The sequence below is a fragment of the Grammomys surdaster genome, unplaced genomic scaffold (assembly GCF_004785775.1).
Source record: "Grammomys surdaster isolate TR1022 unplaced genomic scaffold, NIH_TR_1.0 125818, whole genome shotgun sequence".
In the NCBI taxonomy this organism is placed as follows: Eukaryota; Metazoa; Chordata; class Mammalia; order Rodentia; family Muridae; genus Grammomys; species Grammomys surdaster.
This window is the reverse complement of record NW_021620648.1, coordinates 2202508-2224268: the sequence shown is the minus strand read 5'-3', so window position 1 is coordinate 2224268 and position 21761 is coordinate 2202508. Positions and strand designations below refer to the sequence as shown.

General features: G+C 44.8%; 1 protein-coding gene across 2 annotated transcripts in view; it reads left to right on the top strand.

Annotated features, from left to right (window-relative positions):
- Positions 1-21761, top strand: part of Ano6 (anoctamin 6) — a 184952-nt gene that overhangs the window by 125912 nt on the left and 37279 nt on the right. For both annotated transcript variants that reach the window (XM_028789340.1, XM_028789341.1), the window contains 2 exons: positions 4213-4318; positions 16380-16440. In XM_028789340.1, the coding sequence (XP_028645173.1) occupies positions 4213-4318; positions 16380-16440 (167 nt within the window). The remainder of the gene's footprint in view (positions 1-4212; positions 4319-16379; positions 16441-21761) is intronic.

The following is a 21761-nucleotide window of genomic DNA, read 5'->3' as shown; positions in this document are numbered from 1 at the left end:
ACCCTTACCCTTACCCTTACCCTTACCCTTACCCTTACCCTTACCCTTACCCTTACCCTTACAATTACCCTTACCCTTACCCTTACCTTAACCCTTACCCTTACCCTAACCTTGATGATAATGGACTGAACCTCTGAAGCTGTAAGCCAGCCCCAATTAAATATCCTTTATAAGACTTGACTTGATCATACTGTCTGTTCAGCAGTAAAATCCTAAGATATTGTCCATCTCATTTGATACAAGTGGTATATCATGGCTGTTGTGGTTTTCCCCAACATAGCCTGGTGTTGCGCCTCTTCTCTGAGTTTATCATTGGTTCGACTTTAGAATAATGTCTCTTGGACACTTCTGTCTGTAGCTGTATTGACTTGGAATTAACTATTATGTGCTCAGCATTACGGTCCCTTATCAGATCCTGTCTTCTTCTGTTTCACATGACATCACAACAGACAGGAGGGTTCATGATTGTTCCTCACGATTCTGCATGTTAGGAGCTCAAGATGAGGGTGGTAATTTGCTGTCTCTTGGGGGCTGGGCAGAGTCTGGAAGGAGCCAGTGTTGTGCCCTTCCTGGCCTGAGAGCCAATTGTTTGTTTTTCTTAACCTACATAAGTTCCTCCTTTATTTTTGATTCTGCAAGTGTAGAATCTAGGTACACAGCTAGCTTTTATGACTTAGCAAATATTATCCCACTCCTTCTGGACCCTGGGTTTCTGATGGGGAGTCATGTTTTCTCTCTGATGAGCTTTCTATGTGGCCTGTCATGTGTCTTTCTCTGTATTCTTTCCTGGGGCTCTCTTCTCCTTACCCTTTGAGTATGGTAGTCCTAGATTTGAATCTCTCTGAGTCTGTCCTTCTAAGATCTTGCAGAGTTTCTCAGCTGTAGAGATGAAAGCTTTTATCAAAATTTGGAAGGCGGGCTCATCCATCAGTGTCTCCTTCTGTCATTTCTTCCCTTTCTGCGGCTTGCCCGATTCAGGTGCCGATATGTCTGACAGAGATCCCCTGGTATTTGAAGCTAGATTTTCAGGTGTTTTCCATTCCTTTTTCTTTCCATTTCTCAGGCTGTATAGTCTTAAGAGATACATTAAGTTTCTTATCTGCAGAGGAGAACCTTTCATGACTTTCTCATTGATGTTACTACGCTTTGTTTGAATTTCTTCTTAGTTCTCGTAAATGTAATGCTTTCCTCACTTGGTGAGACTCGGTCACGCCGTGTCTTTAATGCCACGGGTGTGACTTCCCTTAGTTCTCAGCACGTATTTGCCCACCCGGGATTCTGGTGTGCCTGCAACTTGCATGTTGAGAATTTGACATTTTAAGTATTACACTGTAAGAACCAAGGGAATCAGATTTTCCCTCCGGGTTTATCTGCTACTTCTTGTTGCAATTCCTCCGCTGCTCTTGTTCCTCTCCTGGACTGATGCCACAGTCTGTGTTCCCTGCCTTGTATGGGCGCTGAAGTCTGTGTGCAGTAGATCATTGCACACCAGTTAGATTATGGTGATTCCATTGGTGCCAGGTCCTGTCCTTTTTCCATGTCATGTGTATTGGGAATGTGTCTGACACTCCAACACACAGTATTCCTCTCTCCTAAGGCTTCCCTTCTGGCCTAGGCAGAAGCCCAGGGTCAGCCTCGGTTCTTTCCGGCCTGTCCAGGCTTATGTACTCTTATCTAGAAACATGCATCTCACGGATATCCTAGAGGGTTGGTGGCTGTGGATACGCCAGACCTAGTTCTTCCTTTAAAGATTTGGGGTTTATATCTGTGCTTATGACTGACTCAAGTAGCTGCTATGTTATGTAGTTCCTGAAGTTTCTTGAAGCAGACAGTAGGGGGACCAGACTTTTTCACAGGAAGAGCCCTGGGTATGAGGTAAGAAATTGGTAACAGTCATGAAGCTTCTCCAGGGAGCTGCTGGACAGGTCCAACACTGGCACTCCTGGGCAGAAGTTCCTGAAGCAGCTATAGACACTGTCTGCCCCATTTCGGCTGCTGTGAAGATACTCTTGTTCATAGTGGCTGGAGGCTGCTACCTAGTGGTTTTAAGGCTGTCATGAACCTGAGGAGATGGGTAGGGTAACTGGTCTATTAAAATGTCTCAAAGCTGCTATACTCGTCACAGATTGGCCAGCCCTTAACACACACACACTCACACACACAAACACACACACACACACACTCACACACACACACTCACACTCACACACACACACACACACACACACACACACACACACACAAACACACGGGGAGTTCCCTAGGCAACTTTCAGAAAAGGATGAGTTTGAACATTTTTGTCATTGTTCTCATTGCTTTTATGAATGTTAGTGCTGACGTGGTCATCTCAGACATTTTTCTCAAACCCATATTTCTCTGGGTTATTTTCAAGGTCACCTGACCAACTGTAGTGCCATCCCTCCCATCCCCACAGTGTCCATCTGAAACAGCATCGCCTCTAAGAGCAGCCTACAACTCCTGTCTATTTTCATTAAATCTTGGATGTATTGGCAACTTCCTCTGTGGTTTTCATTTCTATGGTGACAGCATTTCTCCTTAACCTAAGATTGTTGAGATATTCTTTTGTCGTTATTATATTCTCTTAAAAATACTTCTTTTATTTTCAACTATGTGTGAGTGTTGATAGCACAGGTACCCTTTAAAAGCCAGAAAAGGTATCAGGTCCCCTGGAGCTAGAGTTACAGGCAGTTGTGAGCTGCTCTCTGTAGATGCTGGGAACCGAACTCAGGTCCTCTGCAAGAGCAGTATATTTTCTTAACTGCAGAGGCCAGCTCTCTAGCCCTGGCTGTTCCTTTTATAAATTCTATAGCTATCATTCTTGTTTCTCAAATAAAATTGATTTTTATGTGGTACAATAGGGTTCATGTTTTTTCCATGTATCATGAATTGAGCTGTCTGTTCATATCTGCCTAATTCATGGGCCAGATCTTTGGGTATAGGCAGAAACCTTTGTATGTTTTATTTTGTGCTGCTGTTGTTGGTTTGGACTGTGTCAGCTGTGTCTAGCAACTCATCTGTTCTGAACTTTGGGTATTCCATGAGATTTGTAGAACAATAGAAGAAGAACCAGCAAGAATCCTGCCTTCCCCCGTGCCCCGCCACCAAACAATTCTGAAATCCTAGTATAGTTCTTCCTCACTATATTTGATGAAGTTTTGTAGGGTTTTTTTCATATAAATCTTAATACATCTTTGATTAGATTCATTCCCAGCCACTATACTTGTTAAGCTACTGAAAACAAAACAGTATTTAAAAAAATGTTATTTCCCAATTGTTTCAAGTGGATAAGGAGAAAATCTCTTTTTTATTTCCTTTTTGTATACTTTATATATTGATTTTGTGTCCACAACTTTACTAAATATGCTCTTATTATTTCTAGATTCAAGGCTAGACCTAATGCTACAACAAATACTAGGATCTGTGTGGGGCAGGGGTGGAGTCTTAAGTCGCTTCTGTCTGAGGCTCATGGAAACAGAAGTAGTCATATGATTCCTACGTCAAATACAAACAGCAACTAGAGGGGTTTTAGGGAGAACATCAGGGTCCTGGGTGGTGTTCAGGGACAGCTGTGATCTGTGAGAGGTTGTGGTTTCCCTCCTCCCAGTGTTACAAAGCCCTACATCGCTAGACTTTCTGTGCTATGCAGACCTCCAAGCGAAGCAGTTAGGAAGACTCTTTCTCTTATCCCTGAGTTAAGTAGGTTTGGTCAATGTATGGAATTCTCAAAGAATTAGTAAAAGCTATTATATTAAAATATTAGGAGCTGGAGAGATGCCTGAGTGGTTGAGAGCACTGACTGCTCTTCCTGAGGGCCTAAATTCCCTTCCCAGCCCCCGAGTGTTGACTCCCAATCATCTTATAACTCCACCAGGAGGATCCAGTGTCCTGGCTTCTGTGCACATGGCGCACAGACATACATGCTAGCAAAATACCCATGTAAATACATAAAAATAAAGGTTTAAAATGTTGGAAATAATGTAAAAAAAATTTAAGAAAGGATGTAGATCGTTGACCATACTGTGTACTTTCAGAGTTTCTATGTGGCAAACCTTTGTCAGAATAATGAATATCTCCTGTCATCCTGTTTCACGGGATTCAGATTTGTTGCTTGTCATGGATGGACTTTGATTTTATTATATTGATAGAACATGAAAGCCTTTTGTTAAGTTGTTTTGTTTCTTCTTTCTTTAGCAAAGAGGTCTGTGATCCTGACATCGGCGGCCAGATCCTGATGTGTCCCCAGTGTGACAAGCTGTGTCCATTCTGGAGGCTGAATATCACCTGTGAATCTTCTAAGGTAATTTCCAGTATTCCAGATGTTTGCAGAAAGTAGTCATGTAAGCATACCATACAAATTAGTCTCCCTTTGAGGAATTTAAAAGGGACTTTCTTAAGTAAACCGCTCCCCTGGAGGTCTACTCGAGGGTAGTGTGCAGTACACATGTTTACTCTGCATGTACAGATAATAAACTGAAGAGTGGCCACTTCTCAGAAGTCTCAGGGGCGTAAGGATGTGGTGAGTTTGAACCTACTTGAGTAACTCAGTTAATCCAAAGGGAAGTTCCAAAATCAGCTTATTTTGAGTAGAGTTTTCCTTTTCTCAGGGTTGGGGGTTGCCCTACCATTGAGCTGTAGCCTGAGCCATACATGTTCCATTGCAAGTGTTTGTCTTAATTCAAGTGAGTACAAACCTAAAATGTATGCTTGTCGATTTGTACTTAGAAAACCAGCAGCTTGTACAATTTGTGTTTTCTGCCTTTCAACACGTGCAGACACTATATACCGTGTTCATATTTAGACTGTTAATATAGAAGGAAGTTTTTCTATTTCAGTGATAAAAGATGCTGGCCTCAAAATATCCTCACAAAACACAGGCGACACTCCGAATACTGGCTGGTAAAGCGAGCTCTTGAGACCTAGGAAACTTGGGTGGAGCCTTGAGACAGGAGGGAGTGTGCTGAGAAGCTGTGAGCTTTGACAGACAACTTGAGGTCTTAGCTCCTCAGTGTTTCAACCTGTAAAATGGGAATGATTCTGCCTATATCATGGTGCTTTTTCTCGGGAGGTAGGAAAACAGCCTGGCCTGTCATGGCAGAGTACTGTCATAGTCTCTGATGTGACTCTTGTCCTGCTGTGGGAGACCAGCAACCATTGTGTGGTCCTGGAGCATTCTGTCCTAATTCATCAAAGTCTGCTACTTAAGAGTAGTGCTGGAATGGTGAGACTGCTATTCTAGAGGTCATGAGTTCAATTCCCAGCAACCACGTGGTGGCTCACAACCATCTGTAATGGGATCTGATGCCCTCTTCTGGTGTGTCTGAGGACAACTACAGTGTACTCCTATAAATAAAAAAAAAATTTTTTTTAAAGTAGTGCTAGAGTATTGATTTCTCTTTTTAACTTTATTTTAGACTTGTTTATTTGAGTATAATGTCGCTGTCCAGGGCATTAGATCTCATTACAGATGGTCGTGAGCCACCACATGGTTACTAGGAATTGATCTTCAGCCCTAGAGTATTGATTTTTATATTTAATTGTGTGTTTGTGTGTGTGTGTGTGTGTGTGTGTGTGTGTGTGTGTGTTAAAAATGAGCATTAAAATGAGAAGAGAAATTTGTGGAGTTGTTTCTCTCTTTCCACCTTTTTTTGGGTCCCATGTCACAGGCTTGTGCAGCAAAACAACAAAGCATCTTTACCTGCTGAGCCATTTTGAGGATAAAAACTTTTCCGTGTTCTTATACTGATTACATCACCTTTGACACATAGCACTTGTGATGTAAGCAGAATCATGCTCCCATTTTACAGGTCGAATCACTGAGGCCCTGAGAGACTAAGCAGTCTGTTAAGCTACACAGCTAGGAACTGGCAAGGGCAGGAACTGCAGCAGATCAGCGCTGTCCACCATGCTGCGTTCCTCTCTGACTGGTGGCACTTGGGCACACAATCCTGAAATGCAGATTTGTGTTTGAAAAACTTGTCCCACTACTAGTTATGATGATTGTTGCACATTGTCAGCCTAATCGATTTCTACACTTAGCTAAGATTAAAAAGGATTTGAGCCTAGACAACACCCACCCAGACTGTGGACAAGAAGACTGCACTGATTTCACAAAGTAAGACCCAAGGGAGCTACTGGCCGATGATTTGGGACCGATAAATTACAGGCAGTTGTTAGCGCATTCCCCGAGGCTCTGCACCCAAGCAAGTGGCGGTGTACACACGAAGCCACAGTGGAAAGTCCTGTCTGAAGACATCCTTCACTCCTCCCTCCCCTCCACACCCACGCTTTCAGTCCTTCGACTCTACCTACCCCACTTTAGCTGAGAACTTTCAAGTGTCTTTCATTGTTGGGGGGAGGGATAGGGAAGGGAAGGACTTTGTTTCGTAAAAGACTTCTTGAATCTTGTGGGAATCATTTACAAACTGAAGGACACAAAGACAAGAATGGAAGAGAAAGCGTGAAAGGGGCAGGGCAAGGATGAAAGGGGCGGGGCAAAGATGAAAGGGGAGGGGCAAGGATGAAAGGGGTGGGGCAAGGATGAGAGGTGTGGAGCAAGGATAAACAGAACACGGGAAGGATGATGTTTTCCATTCTTTTGTTTGTTTGTTTTGTTTTGTTTTGTTTCGAGACAGGGTTTCTCTGTATAGCCCTGGCTGTCCTGGAACTCACTCTGTAGACCAGGCTGGCCTCGAACTCAGAAATCCACCTGTCTCTGCCTCCCAAGTGCTGGGATTAAAGGCGTGCGCCACCCCCACCCGGCGATGTTTTCCATTCTTAATTCATTAACTTACTAATTTCTGTCTCTCTTCTGAGGAGATGTTCACACGTTGATGTGACTCCGACAAAATGGTGACTTGGGGCTGCTCTTAAGGTGGCCTCTGGACCACTGTGCCAGCTGCCAATCAAGATAAGCTAGGCTTCTAAGCAAGCATGTACCTTACCAACCTCCCCTACTCCTGCTTCCATAGGACTCTCGGGACAAAGCAGAAAGGCCACATGTCTACTTAGTAGCACGGCAGCGTCATCTATGTCTAATCCTGCCCTGGGGTACCAGGCACATCCCTCACTGGGAACTAGGCAATTGGCACGACTCGTATCAGTTCCAAAATGGGAATGACATTGGATGGGATCTTGGGGAAGGAGTGGAATATTTTTCACAGCACTTTGTGTGCAGTTATTTACAGTAACTGGCTGAAGGACGTCTCAGAGCAATGGGTCTCCAAAGGCAAAGAGAAAAGATACAGGAAGCATCATTTGTGGGGCATCCAAGGATAACAAGTTCCTCTTCCTTCACCTGGAGATAGATAGATAGATAGATAGATAGATAGATAGATAGATAGATATGCCATTTAGAATCGTGCTGTTTGGTTAAGGTCCACACGGATGACTGAGGCACTTGTATCTACTTTGGAAACCGGGGCGGATAAGAACATAACTAGATAAATAGTTTCTAGTGAAACTAACAATTTTGCATACATGAAAATTACACAGCTTTGAGTATAAAAGGCAACTGAAAAAAAGAAACCTATCTAGGCAGAGTACACTCCCACGTAGAAACACCTTTGAATGTCACTACTGCAGAAGTTCCCCTGTTCACCTGGGTCCTCTTCATGCAACCTCCCTCCCCCCTTTCCTCTTCTCGTGGTCTCTTGTGAAATAGGCAGAACACATGGCTCCCACTTTGCCATTAGCTTTGTGAGTCCTTCCTTAAGGAAGTTTTCAAGTGCTCACTAATGAAACGTTGATAACTGTGATGGTTTATATATGCTTGGCCCAGGGAGTGGCACTATTTGGAAGTGTGGCCTTGTTGGAGTAGGTGTGTCACTGTGGGTGTGGCCTTTCATCCTAGCTGCCTGGAAGCCAGTCTTCCACTAGCAGCCATCAGATGAAGATGTAGAACTCTCAGCTCTGCCTGCACCATGTCTTTCTGGATACTGCCATGTTCCCTCCTATCTTGATAATAATGGACTGAACCTCTGAACCTGCAAGCCAGCCCCAATTAAATGTTGTCCTTATAAGAGTTGCCTTGGCCATGGTGTTTCTTCACAACAGTAAAACCCTAACTATGACAGAAGTCAATTAGATTTTGTTTTTTCTCAGCCAGTCATAAAGGTAGCTAGGCTGTGTGTCCCTCACCAAGGAGGTAGAGTTTGGCAGCTGTAGTAGCGCCTTCCCAGTGAGAGAGTGATCCTTCCTGATAATTGTACCGGTGCCATCAGCAGAAGCACCTGCACTGCCTTGATCCCACTGAAAACCCTCCTCATCTGTGCGGCGCGCGTGTAGTCGTCTCGCCGGCAAGAACACACACACACACACACACACACACACCAGAATTCTTCCGTATGAACACGTTTATTCCCAAAAACCAAAATGGTGGAAGAAGACCTGGAAAGGCACTGCTTATAAACCCTAGAGCGGTGTATTCACCTCTGATTGGCTGCTTACTCGTAGCGCGCCAAACGCCGTGGGATGGGCTTTAACTTTGGCGGGCTTTTACCATGGCACATGCGCAATTTACTTGTTTACTAGGGAGAATTATGGCTGACAGCGCCACCTAGCGATGGCGGACTTTGCCAGCACCCGCCGCGGCTCCCAACATCTGCCCCTTTTTTGTTTTAAAAACAGAGGGTGGTAGAGGTCCCTGGGAAGGTTACGTAACTCCCATATTTGGGGGTCTCACGGCGGGTCGAGTCTCTTTAGAGGGTGGTGCTCAAATGTTTGAGGCTTTACAGGGTGTCTTTACCAGAAGCCCTTGGGTGCAGCGGCTGAGGAATCTGTCTACTGGCTATTTCTTTTTTGATTTGTTAAACAGGCACTGGTCAATGTCCCGTGTCTAGGCTGACTGACATTTCTCCACAGCCAGCACCAAAGAATGGTGAGCTCTCTGTCTAGGCTACACACACCTGGCATTCTCAGAATGTGCGCCCCAGGTTGTGGCCACTCGTAATGCCTGTCACCGGGTAAAATCACCATTCGTGGTGTACCTCTGGCATATGGGATCAGCTTATTCCCGTCGTTGGGACCAATTGGCAGCTGGCCTGGAGACAAAAGGATGGAGTTATCTATCTGGCTGTTCTTGGCCTGTCTAGTGTGGTACCGGTTATGACTTAAACTCAAGGCCGATCAAGCAAATTCCATCTTGGGGGAATAAGCGTTCAAGAACCAACAGTTTAAGACAGTCTCCCTTACCCTATCAGGTGCAATGGAAGCAAGTCCTCTGAGTGCAAGGGCTAAGGGGAACAGAAAGAGATGCAAACACCCATCCCTGTGCAATGGAGTCATCTCCTAGGGGTGCAAGGGCTGTTTGTCTCAAAATTCTGGTACCACAGCTACACAGACAAGGATCAGCCAGGCCAAGACTCCTCACTGACCCAGTGTAATGGGCAAATCCTCTGGGGTGCAACGCTGATGGCCTAACATTTAGCACCACCACTTGTGAGGGGGAGACTGCTTATAATTGAGGCAGTGAAAAACCACACTGCAGGGGAAGCCCCTAGTACTTTGGTCACAAGCGCCTGGCCAATAATAGCCTTGTCAAGATTTTGTTGAGCTCTGAGTTTGCAAACCAACCAAAAGATGAATACTAATCCGCAACATAGGACATACCAAGCAGGCCTACTCCCACCCACTTAAAAAAAAAAAAGGAAAGAAAAAGAAAAGAAAAAGAAAGCTGAAGAATTCCAGGAGGACAGTCCCTCAGTCAGGGACAGATCCACGCACGTCGAGTTGATGTTCACCACAGCTGCTCTCAATTTTCTGAGTGTCTCACTGAAGTTTTCTGACCAATTTCCTGTAAGATACTGAAACAATTTTCTGGACAGATTAGTTACACGAGTAAAGTTTTTATACTGTACACTGGTGATGTAAAGTGTACCCAGTTTTCTCTCACATCTCAATTGGGCTAATTGAAAGAGGATATCCAATCTCTCTCTCACTAAATCAAGGCGTTGATTAAGGATCATTAGCCCGCCTTTTAGTTGGGCGCTGGCGGAGGTTTGAAGGTTAACAGCCTCTACCACCATGGCTGACAATAGGTTGACGGTAGTGCCCATCTGAACAGAAGTTGACATAGCAATCCCAGTGGCAGTGGCGGTAATGGCACTAACTGATATTGCCGCCACTATGGCTGCAGTTATACCAAATCTCTTTTTTGTCTAAATAATGACAAAGTGGAAGGAGTCTCCACGGGGATGGGAACCCATTGTGACTCTGGCAACCATAGCTCCAGTGAATCTTTCAGAATTTTAACGCTGGGACATCTAGCAGGTTTTATTGGTACAATTCTTAAAGGTGAAATTTGATAAAATAAACAAAAATACTAGGAACCTGTATCCCTTGGATCAGCACAAGGGCTATCATCAGAGCCTGGAGGGTCTGCCTGGGTGTCACCTTCCAGTATCGCGAGTCGCCGCGTCAGCCGCTCTGGTAGCCAAAACAGGTTGTCTTCTTCCTGTGGGAACACACAGACCGCTCCCCTGGCTCTTAATAAAACAATATCTGGGCCCTTCCATTGTCCGGTCAAAATATCCTTCCATTTCACCATCTCTTTCGGCCTCTCAGGCTCTAAACAGTGACGGTCAGCAGCGGAATGGCCCTGACTGTCCAGGTTTAAAATATTGAGGGTAAAAAGTGCTATAGAAACGGTGACTCGTGGCACTGAGGGTAGAGTCTCCTCGACTCCTCCCTTTTGTTTTATTAGATAAGACTTAAGAGTGCGATGAGCCCGTTCTATGATGCCTTGTCCTTGAGGGTTATAAGGGAGGCCTGTCAGATGGGTTACCTCCATTTGGCGACAAAACTGTCTAAACTTTTGAGAAGTGTACGATGGCCCATTGTCCGTCTTAAGAATTTTAGGCTTCCCCCAGGCACTCCATGCCTCAAGGCAGTGTTGAATAACATGTGCTGCCTTTTCTCCGGTCAACGGAGAAGCAAATATAATTCCAGAATAAGTGTCAATGGAAACATGTAAATATCGTAATTTGCCAAAGGTTGGGATGTGAGTAACATCCATTTGCCAAATCTGTAGTGGCCGAATTCCTCATGGATTAATTCCTACATGAGGCACTGGTAAAAATTGACAGCAATTCTGACATTGAGTAACTATATCTCTAGCTTCCTTTCTAGTTATCTCAAACCGACGACGTAACGTCTCTGCTGTCACATGAAAGTTTTTATGAAAATCCTTGGCCAAATCTAATTTGGAAGATAAGGTGATAGCAACCAATTTTGTGGCTCGATCCGCTAGGTCATTCCCATGAGACATTGGGCCTGGTAGACCTGAGTGAGCCCTGATATGTGTAATAAAAACCGGGAATCTCCTATTAACTAAGGCGAATTGAATCTTTTGAAAAACTTTTACGAGTCTACTAGATGGTCTAATTAGCCCAGCCACTTCTAAGGCTTTAACTGCATTTACTACATAAAAGGAATCTGAAACAATATTTAAAGGGCCTGAAAGGTTTCAAGAACCTCCAAAACTACCAAGCATTCCACAACTTGAGGTGAGGTCTCATGATATTGTTTGGCAGTGACCTTATTATCAATTACATAAGCACCCACACCTGTCTTTGACCCATCTGTGTAAACAACCACTCCATCCGGGAGCGGCTTTTGAGATAAGACATGTGGAAATACAATAGCTTGAGTTAAGGCAAACTGTAAAATGGGATGTTTAGGGTAGTGATTATCTATTTGACCATTAAAGGAGGTGAGCAACACGGCCCAAACATCAGAGGTAACAGTTAATATTTGAACTTGATGTGCAGTATAAGGCACTATTAAAACTTTAGGCTCCCTTCCAAAATGAGTGACAGCTGCTTTTAATCCCCGTAAGGCAAGCTGAGCAACTGCATCTGGATACCATTCAATAATCTTTGCAGGAGATGCATTAGGATGAATCCATAATAAGGGCCCATCCTGCCATAATACGGCAGTTGGTAAATGTCTGGTTTTAAAGACACACAGATTAAAAGTTTTGGTCTCATCAATGCGTTTCAGCTGAGCTTCTTGCAAGGCATCCTCCACCAATCGCAGGGCATGGTTTGCAGCCGGTGTTAACGCTCTTGGTGAGGAAATATGGGAATCTCCTTCCAGAATGTCAAACAAAGGTTTTAATTCAGCAGAGGGAATTTTCAAAAATGGTCTTAACCAATTTATATCACCTAATAACTTTTGAAAATCATTTAAGGTATGTAAATGATCTCTGCGAATTTCTAATTTTTGAGGAACTATTTTCTCAGGGTAAATAACTGTCCCTAAAAAGGAACCAATTTCTGAAATTTGAACCTTCTCTGTGGCAATATGCAGACCCCACTGTCTTAATGTAGCAATTAATAAAGGATATGAGTTCTGCAAAATGGTCAACTCTTTATGGCATATTAAAATATCGTCCATAAAATGAATCAAGAGTAGAGAAGGAAATTGTTTCTTAACAGGTTCAAGGGCCATTTGTACATACAGCTGACACATGGTAGGACTATTGGCCATGCCTTGAGGCAAAACTGTCCACTGATATCTTTTGTCTGGTTCAAGGTGATTAACAGCAGGTAAGGTGAACGCAAATCTTTGCCTATCTTGCGGGTGTAGGGGAATGGAGAAAAAGCAATCCCTAATGTCTATAATTATTATCCTCCACTGCTTAGGTAAAGCAGAGAGCAGAGGCAGGCCTCGTTGCACTGAGCCAAACAGCTGCATCTGTTTATTAATGGCCCTTAGATCATGGAGAAGTCTCCATTTTCCTGATTTCTTTTTTATAACAAAGATAGGGGTATTCCAAGGAGAAGTAGAAGGTTCTAAATGACCAAGCTGTGCCTGTTCCTCAATCAGCCTTGTAGCAGCTTCCAATTTCTCAGAGGATAGGGGCCACTGAGGAACCCACACGGCTTCCTCTGTAAGCCAGGGTATGGGCAAAGAGCCCTCAGTGGCAACTAGGGAAAACCCAGACCTTGTCTTCCTGTATTACTTTCTTGTGAAATTGGGTTTAACCTTCCTTGTTCTTTTCTGCCAAGGCCTTTTCCTTCCTTATATCCCATTCTTTTCATAATATTAATAGCTTGTTGAGAGTACTCATTAGTTAGTGTCAGTCCCAGGTCTTGTAAAATGTCTCTTCCCCAGAGGTTAACGGGAAGAGGAAGCACATAAGGTATAAAGCTTCCTGTCTGACCCTCTGGCGTCTTCCAAGTCAAGGAGCGTGAACTGACGGTAGGGTTGGCCTCATATCCCAACCCTTGTAAGGAATGGGATGACTGTGTAACAGGCCACGTTTTAGGCCACCAGTTAGAGGAAATAATACTTTTATCAGCTCCTGTGTCTAAAATTCCTGTAAAGCTCTTCCCTTCTATTGTTAATTGTAAAGTGGGTCTGGTTTTGAGATCCACTACTAAATGAGCAAAGTCAGTTCCTGAAGAAGCGAACCTATTGGCACCTCTTGGCGCCCCGGTGGATGGAAAACAATTATGTAAACTTGGAAGAATAACCAATTGAGCAATCCTATCTCCAGGGGAGATAGAAAATATGCCTTGTGGGCAAGAACAGAGAACTTGAAGTTCCCCTGTATAATCTTGGTCTATCACACCAGGATGAACCACAAGCCCCTTCAGGGTAAGAGAGGAGCGGCCTAGAATGAGGCCAACGCTTCCCTCAGGCAGGGGACCTTTAAAATCAACCGGGATAGGTTGCACACCCTCATGTGGCATTAATAAGAATTGGGAGATAGAGCGGAGGTCCAACCCTGCGGAACCTCTTGTAGCTCTGCAGTTAGAGGTCTCCCCCGGTTGTAGGCTTGTGTCCCATATTTTTTGGGGCCCTGAGACATTGGGCCCGGATATTCGTTTTTTGAAATATTTTCATCTCTTCCTATAGGGGAGGGATCATGTTGAATAATCCTTCCCTGAATGTCCTTAACCGAGCAACATTCATTGGCCCAATGATATCCCTTCCTGCATTTAGTACATAACCCAGGGGTTTTCTTTTGTATAGGAGTACAACATTCTCGTTTCAAATGACCCGGTTTACCACAATTATAACATACTTTACGGCCGCCAGGACTTGAGCGGCTCTGGCCCTGCAGGATAGCTGCTGCCAGGCCAGCGTTAGTCAGTGGGCCTCCAAGACCTCGGCAGACCTTTATCCAATCTGTCAGCCCTTTGTTTCTCCTAGGGGTAATAGCTGCCTTACATTCTGGTGAGGCATTTTCATATACTAATTGCTCGATCAATGGCTTGACTTGCTCTGGGTCTCCGAAAATTTTGCCTGCTCCTTCTGTCATTCTAGCAACAAATTCTGAGAAGGACTCCTGGGGGGCTTGTAATATTTTTGTTAAATTTCCTCCAGCCTCGCCCCTTTTTGAGAGGGCCTTCCATGCCTTAATTGCGACGGCGGAAATCTGGCCATATGCTCCCCAATCATAGTTAGTCTGGTCAGCAACATACTGTCCTTGCCCTGTTAATAATTCGAAAGTCCACTGTCTCTGGTTGCCCTCTGCATTAGCGTTGGCCTTTGCCTGTGCTTGAGAAGCGTCATGCCACAAAGCCTTCCATTCCATATACTGTCCCATATTAGGGAGAGCAGCTTTTACTGTGTTCTGCCAATCATTCGGAGTCATTGCCATAGTGGCAAATCTCTCAAGCTGCATAATTGTAAAATTAGCATCAACTCCATATTTGTTAACCGATTCAGCAAATTCTTTGATAGAAGCATACTCTACAGGTGCGTGGACACGGCCTCCTCCCGCGTCCTCAAACACTGGAAAAGCTTGTAACATTTTTCTCTTGTCTTCCTCTGAAAGGAAGGAGCCTGAGCAGCGCCTGTCCACATGAGGCGGAAGTGCGCCGGGAACATTAGGTTGGGAGGGCGCTACAGGCCGAGAGGCCGCCCGGCTTCTATCTCTCGTTTTCCTCTGCTTTAGATTTTGCGGCGGCAACTGTTTATCTGGTTGGCATCTTTCCTCTTCATCTATCTCTTCATCTGAGTCCTCTGAGGAAGTTATCCCCTCCGACTCAGAGGCATCAAGCCCCAGCACTTCCTTTACCGGATAAAGAGATCTCTTTCTGAGGCTTACTTTTCTCCCGTCTCTCCCAAGAGTGTTCTTTCTCTCATCTTTCGTCCCCGTGAATTGGTTCTTGGGGAGACTTGATTTTCTTAATACGTCTCTTTTCTCTTTTCCTTTCTGAATTTCTAAGCGCTTCTTTCCTCTCTCTGTTTCTGACATGCTGACTTGTACTATTCCCCGAACCCTCACGAAAACCAGAAGGAAGAAAAGTAATGCTGCTAGCACCATGGCGAGAGCCTCTAAAGTTCCTGCCAACTGGGGAGGGAAGTGAATCAAATCAAATCGAAACATATCTTTCAGAGAACATTACCTCGTTCTACGGTTCTGGATTCACTCCACGCATGGATGGCGAGTGGAGGGTCTTCTGAAAGAGTGCCGGCGATGGTAAATTCTCCCGGGTTTCTCGGCACCAAATGTGCGGCGCGCGTGTAGTCGTCTCGCCGGCAAGAACACACACACACACACACACACACCAGAATTCTTCCGTATGAACACGTTTATTCCCAAAAACCAAAATGGTGGAAGAAGACGAAGAAGACCTGGAAAGGCACTGCTTATAAACCCTAGAGCGGTGTATTCACCTCTGATTGGCTGCTTACTCGTAGCGCGCCAAACGCCGTGGGATGGGCTTTAACTTTGGCGGGCTTTTACCATGGCACATGCGCAATTTACTTGTTTACTAGGAAGAATTATGGCTGACAGCGCCACCTAGCGATGGCGGACTTTGCCAGCACCCGCCGCGGCTCCCAACACTCATCGCTTACAGATGCAAAGCTGTCCTCAGGTCGGTAGAAGGAGAAGGCTCCTGGAGGAGAGCCATCACTACATAAACTCAGCTTTTTTTTTTTTTTTTTTTTTTTTTTTTTTTTTTTTTTTTAATAAGGAAAGGAGTATTTCTGGAATTTATCCTCTGAGGCGACTAAGACAATGATAAGAGGGCAAACCATAAAATTACTTAGAGGGCACTGGATCCTTGGAGCCATTCACCGAGTCCTTCCACTCCCTCTGACAGCTCATAAAAGAGGCTTTAACGGCCTGTAATCTTAGCAGATGTGCCTCGTCCTTTATCGCCGTGTGGGAAGATTCCACTGGAAAATGTACTCAAGGCTCAGACTCGAAAGCTGTTTGCTTTTAAAATGTGAGAAATTCCATCTGTGGGTATGTCATACGTGTGGTGATTGTTAAACCAGCATCGGGCCCCAGCGAACACTGCAGGCTGCAGGGTATACAGTGTTAAACTGTTACGTGTTCTCTGAGTTCTGATAAGTGACGAATTGACTTACGTGTGCGTCACCGCTCTGTTTTCCAGAAATTGTGCATCTTTGACAGTTTTGGAACCCTGGTCTTCGCTGTATTTATGGGAGTGTGGGGTAAGTTACTTTCTGTTTTCACTCAGTTCAATGGTGTCTGTGCAATTTTGTGTACGCTGTTAAATTCATCTACTTTTAGGACTATGTCCTGGCTGTGCCTCCACTCCTCCAGCCAGACCTTTGTCGGTCATTGTCATTAGATTTTACTGTGTGAAAATTTACCTCAGAAAGCCATGGCTTCAACAACACCCATGGTTTCATTCTTTTGTTGTTGTTATTTTGAGATTTTTCCTCTCTCAGTTCCCTGAGTCACACATGGCCTGATCTCTGAGGTGAGCCATTAGCTTCCCTGTAAAGAGGTGATCTAGCAGCAAGATGCCTGGCTTGGTCTGTGGGGTTCCAAATGGTTTCACCCTCAAATGGTCTGGCCTAGGATTCTTTATGGGGTCTTCAGAGATACAAAAGGAAGCAAAAGACCACAAACCTCACTGTGTTTGTAGTTAAAATTATTATTGACATTTATTCTGTGAGAATTTCATCTAATTAAATATGGTCGTCTCCATCCCCTGCTTTGCCTCTCAGGTAGCCCCTGAATCCTCCCCAGTACATCTTCCTCTCCGTTTCATGGTCTCCTCTTCTTTTCTGAATTAACTCACTGAGTCCAGTTAGTGCTTCCTGGTTCTGCATAGGTGCTTTGCCAGCTACAGAGTGTGGACAGCCTACCTCTGACCACTCCTCCAAAGGAGAATGAGTCTCCTTCCCCAGACAGCTACTGAATGCCAGCAGCTACTCAGTTAGAGGGGAGGTTTTGTGAGCTCAGCCCTAGTCTATGTTGTACTTTGGGCTGGCTTATTAGGGGCAGGTGTAGTACAGGTAACCATGGCTACTATGAGTCTGTGAGTATAGCAGCCATGCCTTGTCCAGAAGACAATACTTCATGACACTCTTCCCTGTCCTCTGGCTGTTAAATTCCTCTTCCTCCTCGGCCTCCCCCCTCCTCCTCCCCACGTCCTCCTTCCCCTCATCTTCCTCTCTTCCCCTTCTCTCCTTCCTTTCTCCTCCTCCTCCTTTTCTCTCCCTCCTCCCTATCCTCCCCCTCCTCCTTTGCAATGTTACCTGAACCTTGGCAGGGGTCTGATAAGAGATGTCCCGTTTAGGCCTGGGGATGCATGGTTACTCATTCGCACCACAAGGAGAAGCTTCTTTACTGACAGCGAGAGCATCCTAGAACTATGGGTTTAAATTAAATGCTTGGAAGACAGCTTGACTGCCTAACCATTTAGGAAAGTCACAACTGTAGGTCCCACCTTAGGGCCTATGACCTCCTCAGCCATGGGCTCTTGGCTCAGTTTTTAGTACCAGGCCTGACTTCTTCTGTCCTGTGGAGCTGACCCCAAATCCAATCCGAAAGCAATTGGCTACCTTATAAAAGTCATGGCACGATCGAGCCCTGGGTACCCACTTGCTAGGCAAAGTGTATACCCACAAGTGCAACAGTGACATTGGGTCTATGGTTGCACTGTTTGCTAATGTCCTGACAGCTGCAGCAAGTCAGGCATCCGAGCCTGAGTCATGAGAGGTTGGAGTGGAGGAGACAACCCCGGGGTGTCAGTGGAAGCCGTCACTGTTTGGGTATCCACTATCCCAAATGCTCAGGACCAGAAGTGTTTCAGAACATCATCTTCTTCTCTTCATCCTCCTCTTCTCCCTGCTTCTCCCCCAACTCCCCTAAATGTAAGATATTCCAAAAATCACAGTGTTGGTGTAAGTCAGCACTCAGCATGTTTCTGGATTCCATGTTGGTAGACCAGGAATGCTTATCCTTATACTACAGCAATGCCTACAGTTGGGATTCGGCCTGGGGCAGGGCAATGGGGAGGAGCTGGAGAATGTCCATGAGCTTGCTTCTTTTATATACTTCTATAGGATCAGAAAGTTTTTAAGTATGTTTCACTGTGGTAATGATAGCCAGGTCTCTGTAATAAATAGAAAAGATGCCGTCTTACCGTGTACGTTCCACGCAGAAACTGGATGCCGTTCATCCATTTTAATCTGGGTAGCGTCAGTGAGACTTCTGAGTGTGTGATCGGTATAAATACTCTTAATATAGAGGGAAATTTCCCATCTTCAAGGATACATGCATTTCATTTCCAGTTGTGTTATGTGCACTGAGATCAGCAATGTCAGGTCATAGGAAAGTGGAGAGAATGAACAGAACCGTGCCTCTCAGCCTCAGCCTGAAAGGCAAGTCATTAGTGGGTGTACACACAGAAGTGGGGATTGACTGTCCTTGTAGGGCAGGTGGTGGCCATACCTATGAAGGGCCACCAAATGGAACATTGTACCCTTAGGAAATATCCATGTGCTAGATGGTACAGAAAGAATATCTTATGTCTATATGAATGTGGAACCAGTCCATAGTAAGTCTGATCACCTGTGGTGTAGACAGGAAATAGAAGGTGGGACATCCAGGAGGCAGAAAGAATTCTGGGATAGAGCAGGCAAATCGGCCTGGGAAGGTGTGACAAGACGGATGCAGGGCACCTGAGCACAGGTAACCAGCCACGTGGCAGAATGTAGGTTAAATTAATTAGGCTATTTTACTTACGATCTAGTCAGAGCAGAGCCTAGCTATATGGCCAAGGTATTTGTAAATATCTTTTGAGTCTGAGTCTTTATTTCTGGGATCATGGGACTGGGAGGAAGAACTGGACTTAACTTCTAGAGTGGTGGTGGCCCATGCCTTTAAACCCAGCACTCAGGAGGCAAAAACAGGTGGATCTCTGAGTTGTCTGATTTCAAGGCCAGCTTGGTGTACAGAGCGAGTTCCAAGACATCCAAGATAGCCAAAGCTACACAGAGAAACCCTGTCTCAAAAAAAAAAAATAAATAAATAAATAAATAAATAAATAAGCGAATAAGCCAATCTCAGAGACAGAGACAGAGACCGACCCGTGGATACTATTCCAGGACAGCGAAATCTAAGGTAGCCACACTTAGCCAGTAAGAGGCCCTGTCATTCAGACACTTCAAGTGTTTTATTGGAAACCACACACTAGGAGATACTTGGCACTGAAGCATAGAGCGGGCAGGGGTGCAGCTGAGTGGTAGGGCACTTGCCTAGTTTGCCTAGCATGAGTGAGGCCCTGGGTCAGATTCATGGGTCACAGATCCTCTGTGTTGTCCTCCACATTGTAAACACATCATCTTCCTCCAATAGTAGCGGGGGAGTTATGCGCGTAGGTCAGCACTCTTAATGTTGGCGTGAACCACAGCTTGTGATCTCTACAACTCTAACAGAAGACATTTTAAAAGGGAAAAATATTAATTTTGATGCAGGAGGGACAACGATCAAATGACCTAAGTTTCCTCTCTCTGATTGTTAACTGCGTCCTGGCTGTAGAACCATCGTACATCAAGCTGCCTATCAATCCTGTGTGACTTTAGGATGCAGAAAGCATCTCTCTCTGCATTGCTTGCAATGTCGCATGTACATCTTTAAGGATATGTGTCTGACGAGCTCTCTAAGTGCTTTATAGTGGTTTCCTCGTTACTTCTGCCTTCCGAGGACTACTGCTGTGAACCTCATTACAGAAAGTCTGAAATTGCAGAGTTGAGGCGGCGGGAGGCTCTGAAGTCATTGCTAACCGCTGCCAATCCTGTGGCATCTCTTCCTGCACAGTATATCTGGCACTGACTAATTCTCAGTTCTCTAGAAATGGTAATCGTTGAGGGTGAAAAACCTTTTATAATCCTATATCATACTAATCACATAGGTACTTAGAAATAGCCCCCATTTAGAATGCACCATCCTGGGAGATTTGGGATTCATGGAATCCAAAGTACAAGCCGTGGTAAAAACAAAGATTCTGAACACATCCCAACCTCATTCCTCCTTCCCTGACTCTACCTGACCTAGACACGTGGTCATACAATACCATCCTCCAATGGTCACATTTAAGGGAACATTTTAAACAAGATATAGTGATTTCTGGAGACTACCAGCTTCCTGGATGCAAAAGATCCAAGGAATCAGAAAGCCCAGTGACCTGAACTTGGAAATCACGAAACTGGTTGTATGTGCTGGTCCCGGGCCTGAGACGTTCTCTCTTCTGTCTTCATTTCAGGGATGTACAGCCATAGTTAATGAGCATTTTAAAAGTCATTTCTAGTGCCCCAGTGAAAGAAAGCCCGGGTTGGAAAGGTGGAATGGGGGTGAGAAAGCTAATTTACCTTGTATTTAAGACATCTCAGACTTGTTGCAGGGTCTGAACGCATCCACCTACCAGAGTTCATGTCTTGCCCTTTTACGTTACAGAATGTAACACTATATTGCTCTCAACAGTTTATTTTTATATCTGGGCATCTTTATCTGATACATATTTTCTGTAGATCATAATTAACATAAGATCTATGTAACACCCCCTCATCCCTTATGTTGGTGGGCACTGGCAGAGTTTCAACTGCATCTAGTTGACCAGAGCAGTGGTTCTCAACCTTTCTAATGCTGAAACCCTGTAATACAGTTCCTTATGTTGTGGTGGCTCTCAACCATAAAATTATTTAATTGCTACTTTATAACTGTCATTTTGCTACTTTTAGGAATCGTAATATGGATATCTGATATATAGCCCCTGTGAAAGTGTCTGTCACTCTACCCCTAAAGGGATTGCAGCCTACAGGTTGGAACCCCTGGCCTAGAGCCTCCTGGTATGTGGTTTGCCTGGGTACTGAAGTATACAGTGTTAGCCAGTGGAACCCAGCTTGTATTACAGAGACACAGAGCTCTCCCTCCCATTTGGGACACACTGCATATGAATTCCCAGGAATACAGCTAAACACTGGCTAACTGCACCCCATAGAGATCTTGGCTGTGAATAAAAATGAAGAATTCCCCTCCATGTTTGTAACCCCCTGGGGCTTGCCTTCAAGGTTGAGGATCTAACAGCTCTGTGTTTTCTACCTGGCCACTTGCCCACTTCAAATCCCGTCACTTTGAAGGGTGACCTGCCCAAGAAGTAAGAAGTTTCCTACATCTTCGTGTCAGGGAGTAGGGTTAGGTAGCTGCTACTTTCTCCTTAGGTGTTGATTAGAATTGTTCATGCTGCTTTTTGAGAGAAAAGTTATTTTCATGAATCCTCTTCCACTGGTAGAGTTGTTTCATAGATTCTATGTGCGTGTCATGATTTTAAAAGTGAGAAAAATCACATGTGGCCCATGGCCACACAGACAGAAAGCGACAAGCACAAAATAAGAGCTCTGCAGAAAGCTTGGCATTTCTCAGGCTTCAGTTGGTGACAGATGCAGTGTAAGCCGCACATGGTGGCCTGCACCTTTAATCCCAACACTTGGGAGGCAGAGGCAGGTGGATTTCTGTGAGG